General features: G+C 45.6%; 1 protein-coding gene and 1 long non-coding RNA gene across 6 annotated transcripts in view; one reads left to right on the top strand and one right to left on the bottom strand.

Annotated features, from left to right (window-relative positions):
- The window catches only part of LOC127608118 (uncharacterized), a 321,393-nt gene extending 319,342 nt beyond the window's left edge, over positions 1–2,051 (bottom strand). Inside the window, exon 1 of the long non-coding RNA XR_007964185.1 lies at positions 1,413–2,051. This is a non-coding gene — a long non-coding RNA (uncharacterized LOC127608118). The remainder of the gene's footprint in view (positions 1–1,412) is intronic.
- Positions 1–9,861, top strand: part of LOC127608076 (cadherin-22-like) — a 185,671-nt gene extending 175,810 nt beyond the window's left edge. For all 5 annotated transcript variants that reach the window (XM_052076964.1, XM_052076965.1, XM_052076966.1 and 2 more), the window contains one exon: positions 7,484–9,861. In XM_052076964.1, coding sequence (XP_051932924.1) covers positions 7,484–8,028 — 545 coding nt within the window. In that variant the 3' untranslated portion in view covers positions 8,029–9,861. The remainder of the gene's footprint in view (positions 1–7,483) is intronic.
- Positions 9,862–14,471: the final 4,610 nt, after the last annotated feature.

Genomic DNA, 14,471 nt, shown 5'->3' with positions numbered 1-14,471 from the left:
ATTCATCTTCCGAGCCGCTTGATCCTCACTAGGGTCGCGGGGGGTGCTGGAGCCTATCCCAGCTGTCTTCGGGCAGTAGGCGGGGGACACCCTGAATTGGTTGCCAGCCAATCACAGGGCACACAGAAACAAACAACCATTCGGACTCACACTCACACCTATAGACAATTTAGAGTGTTCAATCAGCCTGCCACGCATGTTTTTGGAATGTGGGAGGAAACCGGAGCACCCGGAGAAAACCCACGCAGAGAACATGCAAACTCCACACAGGGAGGCCAGAGCTGGAATTGAACCCGGTACCTCTGCACTGTGAAGCCGACGTGCTAACCACTGGACTACCGGGCCGCCCCAGCCTATATATATATATATATATAGGCTGCTCGAAAGTATATATATATATATATATATATATATATATATATATATATATATATATATATATATATATATATATATGCGCTGGCAACTGATTCAGGGTGTCCCCTGCCTACTGCCCGAAGACGGCTGGGATAGGCTCCAGCACCCCCCGCGACCCTCGTGAGGATGAAGCGGTTCGGAAAATGGATGGATATATATATATATATGAAAAGCCCCAAGTAACTTTTTTTTATTGATGTAATTTGTAATTGTATTTTTTTAGGGGAAAAAAAAAATCTAAATAAATAATAAAGCTGTTGTTTTTTTTTGGGGGGGGGGTGGGCGGGCATTTTATTGCAAGCCAAAATTCAAGTGATGAGCGAGCAAACATTCAGCGACACAAATGAAAACAGTGGGCAAGCTGGAAGCATGGAGCAAGACGCAAACATTGTATTGTAAACATCTGTGAGGCCACGCCCCTTAAAGGTACATGACAATGAATGTACCGCAGTGTGCGTGCAGTTTTGACTCCAGTGCTATTATCACTCGTTATTGTCGAAAAGCATCCAGATGTAAAGTAGAGGTGAAGATCAAACAACATGGCGTCTGCAGAACCGGGAAGTCGATGTTTTTGCAACTTTTCTCTGACATAAGTAGCTTTCTAGAATGCCAATGTATTTTTACCACTTTAAATGATGCGTCAAAATTAACAGATGAAGCGGGGAACAACCATTTACATCACTTTTGTCTATATAAATGAATTTGACAATATTTGGACATCGACAGCAACGATAAGTAATTTAAAATACGTCAGGGCTATTTGCTGGGGGGTGGAGTTGGGGGGGGGGTCATCACATTGTGATGTTTTGGGAAGGGCTGGAACAGATGAATGGCATTTGAAATCCTTTCAATGGGGGAAATAGATTTTATATTATCCGACCGGTCTCTCGCACAAAATCAACTGCGATCGGCAAAGAGCCTCATGAGGACACGCTCAATAGAAAATGGACGGATGAATTACTCTCCGATGTCGCGCGCACGATTGCAGCACGTACCTCGTCGACACACACAAACAGCGGCAGTTAAAGCAGGCATCACCGCTCTCCTCAGGTGGGACCGCCTCTCTGTTACATCAATTGTTGGCTCAAAATGAAAGCAAATCCCCCCCCCCCCTAATTACTTGACAAACAATCCGTTCCTCCATCCGTTCATTGAATCCACGCCGCCGACGCCGCGGCATCTGTGTGCCTCCAGTGCAATTAACTCCCCATCTGCCGGCGATGAACTTCCGGCTCGGACGAGCACAGCCCCCCCCCCCTGGGGCAAATTATCATTCTTGTCAGGAGTGCTTATCGCGACATTGGCTTGGGAGGGGGATGTGTGGCGCTGCGCGGAGGAGTGCGCAGCACCAGTGCCGGTCGGCTTTGCAACCGGGTGGAAAATTTCCTGGTGAAGTTAAGATGGGGGATTTGGGAAAAGATATTCAGTTTGCAAAATAAGACGATACAATACAGATTCGTTTCAGTTTTCAATTGTTTGATCAAGTTTCAGGGCTTTGACTGAACAATGCAAAACTGGAATGTTTTCAGTTTAAGGATACTCGAGTCACACAATCACCCAAATTACTTTGAAAATGTAATCTTCCTACTTTCTGGCATTTGAACGGAATGCATTCTGTAGGATAATACGCTACTTATTACTTTTTAAATTACTTTTTTTTATGGATGATTGATTAATATTTTCATCGAGAGCAAGATGTAGTTTTTTTTTTTTTAAATCTAAATATTTGATCTGATGGCGGCCCGGTAGTCCAGTGGTTAGCACGTCGGCTTCACAATGCAGAGGTACCGGGTTCGATTCCAGCTCCGGCCTCCCTGTGTGGAGTTTGCATGTTCTCCCCGGGCCTGCGTGGGTTTTCTCCGGGTGCTCCGGTTTCCTCCCACATTCCAAAAACATGCGTGGCAGGCTGATTGGACACTCTAAATCAGGCATGTCCAAAGTCCGGCCCGCGGGCCAAATCCGGCCCGCGGTCGAATTTCATCCGGCCCTCAGCCCTCGTCATAAAATCAGTGCCGTCTGGCCCGCAGGTTAGGCGCAATGGAACACGTGTTGCATTGACTGAGGTCTCGTAGACTGGTGAGTGATGTTTCATAGAGTACTGCTTCCCTCTAGTGGCTAAATGAGTAATAGCATTCACTAAATGAGTAATAGCATTTAGACACTAGGGGGCATCACTCACGAGTTAACAAGACATCACTCCGTGTTTATATTGACTGATATGTCATATTTCAAATTCCTGTTTCAAATGAACCAAAAGAAATTCTTAAGATTGTTGAAATTAAAATAAAAATGGAAATGTGAAACAGACTGGCTTACTAAAATTTGTTGAACAATATTGTTGTTCAATGTAAAGAATGTCAGCCAAGGTCGGCCCCCCGACATTTTACCACATAAAATCTGGCCCCCTTGGCAAAAAGTTTGGACACCCCTGCTCTAAATTGTCCCTAGGTGTGAGTGTGAGCGTGAATGGTTGTTTGTCTATGTGTGCCCTGCGATTGGCTGGCAACCGATTCAGGGTGTCCCCCGCCTACTGCCCGAAGACAGCTGGGATAGGCTCAGGCACCCACCGCGACCCTAGTGAGGATCAAGCGCTTCGGAAGATGAATGAATGAATGAATATTTGATCTGATTTATGTCCAATAAATAAATACTCCCAGACTATACACCAGGTATAAAATTATCAACATAGAAAAATTAATTTACACACATAGGAAAGACACATTTATATTGCAAATATATGTTCCAATTATTGGTATGCCATTATTATTATTTTTTAATAAATTGAAGTACAATTGATAATTGAGCTAAGGATACACAGTAAGAGAAAAATGTATTGCAAAAGTGTGGTGGTGAGAAAGTAATAAATAAATCCTTTGGAATACAGATTAAACTCTGATCTGACCACCGAACACAAGAAAGAAATTCCCCTGCTAGCGATTGTTTCACTCCACAATCTACTTTGTCTAATTTTGTCTCGTGGGCCCGATGATGTGATGCATTGCTGGAGCCAATCGCTTCAATAATATTCCCAAAGTATCAGAAAGAACTCGTGATATGACTTTGTTACTGCATAAATATCATACATGACAGTAATGGATTACTTTTGTATTCCCCAAGGCCTTTCCAATAGCCAATATCTATATTCAGTAGTGTCTGTGCGGCTAATAGGCAGCGGAGCCGGCGTGCTCTGGTCGCGGGTTTGTCACAAGGTTAAATCTTCCGCGCCCGGTCTATTTGCACAACAAGCATCTGCACGTACGATGGAGTTGAGAGAGCTTTTTTTTTTTTTTTTTTCCCTGCTGACACTCGCCTCATTAGGATTGAACGCACTTGCGCCCGTGTTAATATGCGCGGAGGTGCGCGGCTCAATTTACCACGCGACCGTCCATCCCCGCCGCCTCCTCCTCCTCCCCGGACCCCGTGGCAATTAATTCGGCCCATTCACGGCGGAGAACAATAAACACAATTGTCCTAGACGCGGCCTTCCCAGTGGAGCCCGGCGTGCAATGTGAGAGGCGAGTGATTGGATGTTATCAGCGAGAACTGGTGCGCGGCGTCCACGTTCCGAGTACAGTCAGGCTCCCTTTCGTCTCATAAGACTCTTTAAGGGAGCATGAAAGTGACTTTTTACACCTTTTATACTAATGGTGACCATTATCAGAAATGGCTGAGATGATTGTATTCCAAAGAGTAGGAAATATCGTGGAAATCGCACAAAATTTCTGGGACAATTTGTTCTTTTTTAGGAGCCCAGATAATGGCCAAAATCATCCCCGAATGGACACATAAAAATAAACATCTTCTTCTTCATCTTCATCTCCCGTACCGCTTGATCCTCACTAGGGTCGCGGGGGGTGCTGGAGCCTATCCCAGCTGTCTCCGGGCAGTAGGCGGGGGACACCCTGAATCGGTTGCCAGCCAATCGCAGGGCACACAGAAACAACCATTCACACTCACACCTAGGGACAATTTAGAGTGTTCAATCAGCCTGCCACGCATGTTTTTGGAATGTGGGAGGAAACCGGAGCACCCGGAGAAAACCCACGCAGGCCCGGGGAGAACATGCAAACTCCACACAGGGAGGCCGGAGCTGGAATCGAACCCGGTACCTCTGCACTGTGAAGCCGACGTGCTAACCACTGGACTACCGGGCCGCCTCACATAAAAATAAATAAATAATAATAATAATAATAAAAACAGCAGATTTTTCGAAGCATTGGCGATTTCTCTGTCGTGGCCGCATCATAATGTCGTGTGGTTCAGTCAAACAAGCTCCGGAGGACCCCCAAAATCATGAGGACAAGTTCATCTTTGAGGGACCCCAAGAAATCACCAAAATGATCCTGTCTCTAGGGGGGGTGTTGGGGGGGGGGGGGGGGTTGGTTCAGCACCCCCCACGACCCTTGTTAGGATAAGCGGATCGGAAAATAAATGGATGAATGTATGGATAGATCGACCTCACAGAGGTCACGGGTTCAATTCCAGCTCCGGCCTCCCTGTGTGGAGTTGGCATGTTCTCCCCGGGCCTGCGTGGGTTTTCTCCGGGTGCTCCGGTTTCCTCCCACGTATTAAAAACATGCATGGCAGACTGATTGAACACTCTAAATTGTCCCTAGGTATGAGTGTGAGCGTGGATGGTTTTTTTCGTCTGTGTGCCTTGCGAATGGCTGGCAACCGGTTCAGGGTGTCCCCCGCCTACGGCTGGGATAGGCTATATATATATATATATACAGTATATAAAATATATATAGTACAGTATAAAATAAGTTATTATCGTGCTTGTTTTTCGGTTGTAGTGTCATGCAGTATTTTGTAAGATGATTGGCAGCCACCCTCTGGGGACAGAAGGCAAATGATGGAAGGATTTGAACTTCCAAGGCTACCATCTAACATCGCCGGCATGCAAATTCCCCGGACACAGCCGATGCGAGGGCCGCGCCGTGCGCATGTGTGCCGTTTGTCTTTGTGTTAGTGCTCGTTGTCGGCGGGGTCGCCGTATCAAACGCCGCGCGTTCCTCCGTCTGGGAGTGGGGGAGGGGTTTGGGGGGGGTGAACCCACCATGTCATTTGTGGTCGTTTCATCTCCGCCTGCATTTCCGGAATTGATTCCCGAACATTGTAAGGATCTCTTTTCTGCCGCCGTCCTATAATTGTTTCGCCGTTCGACTCCAACAGATGATTTGTAGCGTCTTAAAACAGCAAGCGAAAGATAAACAACATGTCTTACCAAACAAAACAAATATTTATAGAGTCATAGTCTTTTGAATGTCACATTGAAGAAACGAGAAAAATGGCAGGGAAGCCAGCCTTTGCTGTGCTCTAACATTTGAAATGTCAATACATATCCAGTGTATGGTATTCACCAAGAGTTCGGGATGTTTGGCTTTCAGGTAAAATTTCAGTAGGAGCCTAAAATGCATCCCAACTATGAAATGTTTCAGTCCTTTTTTGCACAATTTGCTGTTTTCTAACATGGGAGCTTGACGGCTATCAACTATTTCGCTTTTTTTACCCCCCCCCCCCACCCCCGCATTAATTTCTATTTTCCAAAGCGCACATTGGACTTGTCATGGTTTTTCATTTTATTTTCATTGTAATTACGTAGTAATTACAATGAAAGTGTAATTACATTGTAATTAAGTAGTCATCTCTGTGCTCTTGCCTCTCATTTAAAGCGCCGATGCATCCTCACAATTTGATGCTCTTCAGGCTTGAATGAGTATTGATATCAAGCTCATGCCTCCCTCCTTTTGAGTCATTTAAAGCATATTTGGGGGGCGCGAGGCTGCACAATCAATGCTCATGCATTTCAAATGGGAAAACCTGACAATACACAAAAAAAAACGCCCCTTAGCCTCCTGCTGTGCCTTCGCAAATCAAAGTTTCAATGGCGGCGCTCAGTGGAAAATCCATCATGCACCGGGCAGTTTATTTATTTTTTTTGGGGGGGGGGGGGGTTAGCAAAGTCTATAAGGACAACGCCGAGTGCACTTTGTGGTGCAGATGTTCCTTCGAGTGTCCTGTGACTGGCCGGCAACCAGTTTGGGGCGTAACCCGCCGACTGCCTGGGATGGGCTCCTGCACACCCGCGACCCTCATGAGGAGAAGCGGATTTAAAAACGCATGGATGGATTGTTGGTTTCATATTATGGCCGGCAGGAGAAGGATAAGTGAATGTTAACCGCCACTTAGTTCAAGCCAAGAGGCAAGAGAGAAGGAGAGGAGTTTATAGTTCATTCATTCATTCATCTTCCGAGTCGCTTGATCCTCACGAGGGTCGCGGGGGGTGTTGGAGCCTATCCCAGCTGTCTCCGGGCAGTAGGCGGGGGACACCCTGAATCGGTTGCCAGCCAATCGCAGGGCACACAGAAACGAACAACCATTCACACTCACACTCACACCTAGGGACAATTTAGAGTGTCCAATCAGCCTGCCACGCATGTTTTTGGAATGTGGGAGGAAACCGGAGCACCCGGAGAAAACCCACGCAGGCCCGGGGAGAACATGCAAACTCCACACAGGGAGGCCGGAGCTGGAATCGAACCCGGAACCTCTGCACTGTGAAGCCGACGTGCTAACCACTGGACTACCGGGCCGCCGAGTTTATAGTTAGGAAGGGTAAATAAACATCATCATTTATGGATGCTCAAGTAAAAATAAGGATCAAATCTTGAGTGTGCAAGTCAAACAAGTACATCCGGCGAGCGCCTCAAAAGGAGCCGAACCTGAAAGGCATTTGAAAAACAAATACAAAGTTTCTAAAGAACAACGGAGCGAGATAAATGCAATACGCGCATCCACTCGACCCAGCCGGCAGAGGAAACGGCAAACGGGCAACGGGATCATGACGCATCTTTTATGTAGGCATCCTCTACGAATGACACACAGCCCGTCTTGTCTTTTTAACCATCAAATGTGGCCCCTGAACAAAAAAAAAAAAAACTCGCCCGCCCCTGCTATGCGAAGCATCGCTTTCTCCATAACGAGTCCCCTTCAAGGTTTCATGTTTGATGATTCAAACCTCCGTACTTGAGGCTAACGATGTATTTTTTGACCGTCCCTCCAGTCCTCGTCTTGCTCATCCTGACCCTCAAACGCCACCGGAAAGGCCGGCGGATGGCCGAGGACGAGGAGGACATGCGGGACAACGTCATCAAGTACAACGACGAGGGCGGCGGCGAGCAGGACACGCAGGCGTACGACATGAGCGCTCTCAGGAACCTCTACGACTTCCCCGAGGCCAAGAGCTCCGCCGCCGCCGCCGGCGTCGAATCGGTCCCGGATGTCCGCACGCTGCCGCAGTGGTTGCAGGCGAGCCGCTTAGCGGGCGGGGCGGCCGAGCACGCCTCGGCCGCCGACTTCTCCCTCTTCAAAGGTTACATCCGCAAAAAGGTGGAGCAGGCCGACGCCGATCTGTCGGTGCCGCCGTATGACTCGTTTCAGACGTACGCCTTCGAGGGCGCCAGCTCGCCCGCGCTGTCGCTCAGCTCCATCCACACACTGTCCACCACGTCCGAGCAGGATTTCTCGTACCTCAGTGACTGGGGGCCGCGATTCCGCCAGCTGGCGGGCTACTACGCGCCGGGAAAACCCGACGAGGACGGGTCCTAGCGGCGCGTCCCGTCCCGCAGAGAAACTGCTTCGATATATCTCCTTTTTCTTTCGTCCTGTGTTCTCCTAACGCACAGACAGCCAAAAAGACCTCCTCGTCGTCTCACTTGGTTTCCCCCGACCCGGTTTTGGCTTTTTTTGAGAGACTTCGGGAGTCTTTTGAAGTATCCATCAACCATTTCATCAATTCGGGGTCGGACTGGAGCCAAAAATGCGTTTTTCCATATTGGTTTCTCATCAGCAGCGTCACAGGTGAGAAGCGAGTCCCATCGCAACTCAATCGTCATGCACAAATAAACAATTCAAACTCAGACTCGCATCTCTGGAAAATATGGAGTCTTAAGCCTGCTTGGCAAAGCAGGATTCTGGACCCCATTTCGCTCTGATTGTCCTTCTCAGTCAACGTCTTTGGGCTGTCACGGCCTCAGATGGTTTTCGGGCCCCTCCAGACACCAGTGACATCGCTGGCCTGTAACTGGTCCTCCAATTTCATCCCGCTCGGTGCAATAAGACAACGACAACTACCAAATGGCCATACAACACTACCCCCCCCCCCCCCCCCCGACTACTCCCGATGCTATTCTTCTTCTTGCAACTTTCGGATACCTACGCATAATTACGTTGGTGAGCCATGAAAATATATCCGCCCTATAAAGCCTTCTGTGACTGGAATATCCCACCAGATTGTATTTTTCCACCTCGCCACAACAAAGCGCTCTAAAGCGGCCAGGCAGCCATGTTGGCCTTTTTTTCTCCGCTCTCTTTATCTGTGCGCACTCATGGCCAACAACGAGGCGCTCTAAAGAAATCACGCCAATGGAGCATGTGAAGGGATGATGCATTTTTTGGGGAATTGGGCAAAGCTAGCTAGCTAACTGCATGTCCGGTTGCGTCGGATAACAACTGATTCCATCAAAGGCGCTTCCTGGAAAAAGTAGGACGGGGGGGTGGGGGGGGGGGGGGTGAGCAAGAAAACAGCAGGACTGCCATGGTGAAAAACAGTCCAACACTAGAGCGCCACAATCGAGTACTTCAACTTTACTTTGCCCAGCTAACTGACTTTAAAAAAAAAAAAAAAAAACACCCCAAAAAAACCCAGGTGTCCCTATATTTTTGTTCACTCAGTGCTCACCCTCAGATAGGTGACATCATTTGAGCTTTGTTTGGTTGGGGGTTTTTTTTCCACACTGGATGCTGCAGATGGCCAAGGCACCCCTTCAAAAAATTGTGTTTTTTTTTAAATAGGGTGTTGATATTTATGTATTTATTTGCTTATGTATTTATTTATTCGTACATATTTTCACTGGAAGGCAGGAAAAAAAAGGACAAATAAGAAAGAAAGGGACCAGCTGCGTGAGTTTGACTCTGCAGTATATTTCTATTTTTTTTTTCTATGAACACTTTTGCTCAATTAAAAATGTGAGATGGATGGTGTGTAAAAAAGCAAAAAGAAAAACAATTCTATGGCTTCTTGCGTTTTTTTTTTTTTTTTTTGGAGGAAGGACACTGCAAATTGTGCGGGGTTTTTTTTCCATAGACTTGAAGGCACAAATGATACACAGCGTGTCTCATGGAATTGCCAATTTTATCTCCTCATTTTTGTTTTGTGTGTGTACAAAACCGAAGTTAACTTTGCGTCCTGTTTCCTCTTGGTTTGGATTGTTACTTTTCACTTTACTGGGAAGGAGGTTTACAGGTATAACGAATGAACTGGCCGCATCCCTCCTTATACCGACAACCTAAAATTCACGTCAACCTCAATGTATGGAAAACTGAAAAAAAAAAAGGAGAGAAAAATCTAAATAAATATTTAATTTTTTTTGATAAACTCCATCTGTTTGTGTGCACTCGGACTTTTCTTTGATAAAAAAAAGGACTTTAATCTTGTTGAATTCTGAGTTGATTCCTCCAATATGTGGATTCATATGCATATGATTATGCTTCTTTGCATTCTCTTGCGATTGTTTGCCGATGTTGTCTCCTGAGTTGCGAGTGATTGTGCTGCTCGACTTTTGTGTGTTGGCAGCAGGGCGAGGAATTCACAGATGAACCCCGGATGGAAACAATCGCAGCCATTTGACGTATCCGGCCAAACAAAGAGCCTTCTGTCATATCACCCCCCCCCCCACCCCTCCCGCCCCCTCCATCCCAAAAGGCCACCTTCTGTCGAGCTAGCGCAATTGTCGCAGCCATCGGAGGACGGCGAGGCGCGTGAGCTCGCTTTCATCTTCCTCATCTGCCGCCGAACCCGTGTTTATACTCGAAGCAAAACAAAAAGAAAGAAAAAGAAGCGGTCCTCGCAACGCTCAATGTCGGAGTAGAACAAAAGAGCCATTTGAATCGCCAAATTAGCTTTGTTTTAAAAAGATGTGAGTGCATCCAACTGAAACAATAGCAAATACACTGTCCTTTCTCTTTCAAGCCATCCATCCATCCATCCATCATCTACCGCTTATGCGGGGCCGGGTCGCGGGGGCAACAGCTTTAGCTTTAGCTTTAGCAGCGTTTGGCTCTTTCAAGCATACGGCCAAATGTATCCAATCTTCTTTTATTGGAGAGCAGGATCAGAATCTGAATCATCTTGTATGGAGACCGCACAAGGAATTTGTCTCCGGTAGTACAGGCCAGGCGGCCCGGTAGGCCAGTGGTTAGCACGACGGCTTCACAGTGCAGAGGTACCGGGTTCGATTCCAGCTCGGGCCTCCCTGTGTGGAGTTTGCATGTTCTCCCCGGGACTGCGTGGGTTTTCTCCGGGTGCTCCGGTTTCCTCCCACATTCCAAAAATATGCATGGCAGGCTGATTGAACACTCTAAAATTGTCCCTTGGTGTGAGTGTGAGTGCGAATGGTTGTTCGTCTATGTGTGCCCTGCGATTGGCTGGCAACCGATTCAGGGTGTCCCCCGCCTACTGCCCGAAGGCAGCTGGGATAGGCTCCAGCACCCCCCGCGACCCTAGTGAGGATCAAGCGGTACGGAAGATGGATGAATGAATGAATAGTACAGGCCACACGAGTATCGCAATAACAAGCAATGACGATAAACAAAGAGACGGCATGTCAGTATGGAAAGACTTTTCTGAAATGAAAGGGGACGATTGTGCAGTAGTAGCGCCCGACGACAGTTGTGTGACGATGTGCGAGTCATCGAGCAGAGATCAAGTGATCGGTGGGGCGCGGATGTTGTCCTATCTTGGAAGGAAGCGTTCATTCGTGTACGTAAAAGAACAACAAGACGCATTTCGCTTCACGTAAAGCCCAGAAATCATCAGATGAAATTTTTTTTTTTAACTTTTTTAATGTTTTTTTTTAAGTTGTGCGTCTGCAACAACATTTTTTTTCCTCATCATTTTCACTTTTAAAGAATAAAACTATTGCACCAAATTAAAAAATATATATTGATATACTTTTTCAAGAAAAAGTCAATGACAATATGGGAGGGAGAGTTGGGGAAGTCAATCTTATAGGAGCAAAGCCATTTTTTTTGTTTTTGAGCAAATGTTCGTGTCGGATGAATTGTGCTCATCTTAACAGAGTAATGTTTCATATTTTTTAATGAAAGTTGCATTTTTGTGGGGGGGGCGGGGCTGGGTGAGAGCAATACTTTACTTTGGAAAAAAAAATTACAATGCTCTATTTTTTCCAAGAAAAATCAACTTATACTTAAAAAAAAAATCAGTTTAAACAAGGCAAGTCTTAAAAAAAATCTTGCAGACGCGCAATATTTTTTGTTATTTCGATTCCACTGCCGTTTTAACAAACGCGTGCCGCTCGGTCGCACGTGTTCTTTGATGCATCTCTGCCACACAGCGGCGATTAACATTAACCTTTAACTCAGTAAATGTCACCGGCGGCATTGGAAACACGCCCGCTCGGCGTAGGCCATCCGGAGCGCGTGTGCGCCAATGTCATCACATGACCTCCAGTCGGGGGTGACGTCACAAACGCCGAGCGGAGAAACTGAGTCAGCTTGCGCCGGAGGCAAGCAAAAGGAAGCGCTTTGCGTCCTCGCTCGCTCACATTTTTGTCTGCAAACAAGCTTCTCATTCATCTTCCATCATTGTCAAAATGAGACCTCCGCCCGGTAACGCCGCTGCGGCTCTAATTAGGGAGCATGTCACTCAGCCTGAACTCGTGTTGATAATGACTTCTCCCTCTTACTCTGTTTTGGGCTCACTGGCAGACACGCTAACAAAACAACTTTTGCTCATATTTACAGCAGGTTGTACGCGTTCATAGTTGATATTTCAAAAGAAAACGTGGTCATCATTCTAGTCCTGTCAAGTTGCAGCTTTATTTATTTTTTTCATCAAAATTGGACTTTTCTCATGAATTACGACTTCATTTCCATAATTCTGTGGGGAAGGGGCTCTTAAAATATGATGAATTTTCTTTCATAACACAGCTAATGAAATTCTCATAACATAAACATTATTTCCTCACGGGAATGGGGGGGGGGGGGTGAAGTATTTTGTTACGCATCGTTACGCACCTGCACTCATGAGGGCTTTGCATTATTTCAACAACGTCCATAAATACAGCTGGGCATTATTTGTTGCATTCCTCAAAAAAATGGCAATGTCCATCATAATTTTCCCCCTTGCTCATTCGTTCAGCATGCACAGCGATGGACTGTAGGAAGGTAAACACATCTCAAAATGCCTTTGGGATCCATTTGTAATCTAAATGTAAAATGTTGTTTGTTTGGGTTTTTTTTTTTTTGCGCATTGAGAAGGTCACGCATACATTCAGTCCCAAACTCAGGCTGTAATCATTTTGCCGGAATAAATTCTGTTGAATGACGAGCTTTGACCAATGGTGCACGGCGTTGATAGTGACTTCGTTTTTTTAAACTGCAGAAGACGTGGAAAGCTGGTCAAGCAACCCTTGAGGCTCCGTTTAACACTTGACGAGTTTAAACCTGAACTGACATCACTTGTCAAAACATCCACCTGCAGCATTTTTTTTTTCCTTTCGGGACCGACCTTAACAAAACCAGCCAAAAATTAAAAGCAACAAAACGATGATGACATCCTGACACCTGTTGATAAACTTGAATATGACTCGCACGACCGCAATATGGCACGTGTAACTTTAATATGCCATACCGAGATTTAATCCTCCACATGTACAGCACCCGTGAGTGATTGTTTTGACAACACAAGTTTGTGATTGTTATGCCATTTAGCTACCATAACCTTAACATCACCCACAGAGGCTGACATGCCACACGTAACTTTAATACACTCGATTGAACGTGAATTGTGTGATTGTTTCTGTGGTACCAGTCTAGGATTGTTATGCCACACGTCGTGAGAATGTGCCTGACATGACTTTAATATGATTCCTGTCACCTTAATATGCCACACGTGACTTTAATATTCCACGTTTAGCCTTGATATGCTGACGACAGGCGTGTGACATGCTCATGCTAAACAGTATGAAAAGAAACATGCAGCATGTTGTGCTTTTCTGCCTGAAAAGGTTAAAAATAACAATGGCAACAGCCATGTATCAAACAGAGGACCTGCATGTATAGTAAGGCATTTTTGGACGAAAAAAACAACCATGTATAGTAAGGCGTTTTTAGCCGAAAAACAACGACCATGTATAGTAAGGCGTTTTTCGCCCCAAAAAAAACGACCATGTATAGTAAGGACTTTTTGGACGAAATTTTTACCCGAAAAAAAACAACCGTGTATAGAAGGCGTTTTTATTCCAAAAAAAACAACCATGTATAGTAAGGCGTTTTTAGCCGAAAAACAACGACCATGTATAGTAAGTCGTTTTTCGCCCCAAAAAAACGACCATGTATAGTAAAGACTTTTTGGACGAAATTTTTACCCGAAAAAAAACAACCATGTATATTAAGGCGTTTTTAGCCGAAAAACAACAACCATGTATAGTAAGGCGTTTTTAGCCCCCCCCCAAAAAAAACATGTATAGTAAAGCGTTTTTTGCCGAAAAAAACAACCATGTATAGTAAGGCGTTTTTTGCCGAAAAAAAAACGACCATGTATAGTAAGGCGTTTTTAGACAAAAATAACGACCATGTATAGTAAGGCATTTTTAGCCGAAAAAAACGACCATGTATAGTAAGGCTTTCTTTGCCGAAAAAAACAACCATGTATATATAGTAAGGCGTTTTTTGCCGAAAAAAACGACCATGTATAGTAAGGCGTTTTTTGCCGAAAAAAACGACCATGTATAGTAAGGCGTTTTTAGACAAAAAAAAACGATCATGTATAGTAAGGCATTTTTAGCCCGAAAAAAACGACCATGTATACTAAGCCGTTTTTAGACGGAAAAAAAAACGACCATGTATAGTAAGGCGTTTTTAGCCGAAAACCCATTTTCCTGCAAACCCTCCAAAGTTCATGTCAAATATGCCTATTGTGCAGTAGAGTTCACAGACACTGGTGGTGTAGTGGAATACACACTGACGTT

This window comes from Hippocampus zosterae, chromosome 9 (genome assembly GCF_025434085.1).
Source record: "Hippocampus zosterae strain Florida chromosome 9, ASM2543408v3, whole genome shotgun sequence".
In the NCBI taxonomy this organism is placed as follows: Eukaryota; Metazoa; Chordata; class Actinopteri; order Syngnathiformes; family Syngnathidae; genus Hippocampus; species Hippocampus zosterae.
The sequence above is the reverse complement of the archived record's forward strand: the minus strand, read 5'-3'. Positions and strand labels throughout refer to the sequence as shown.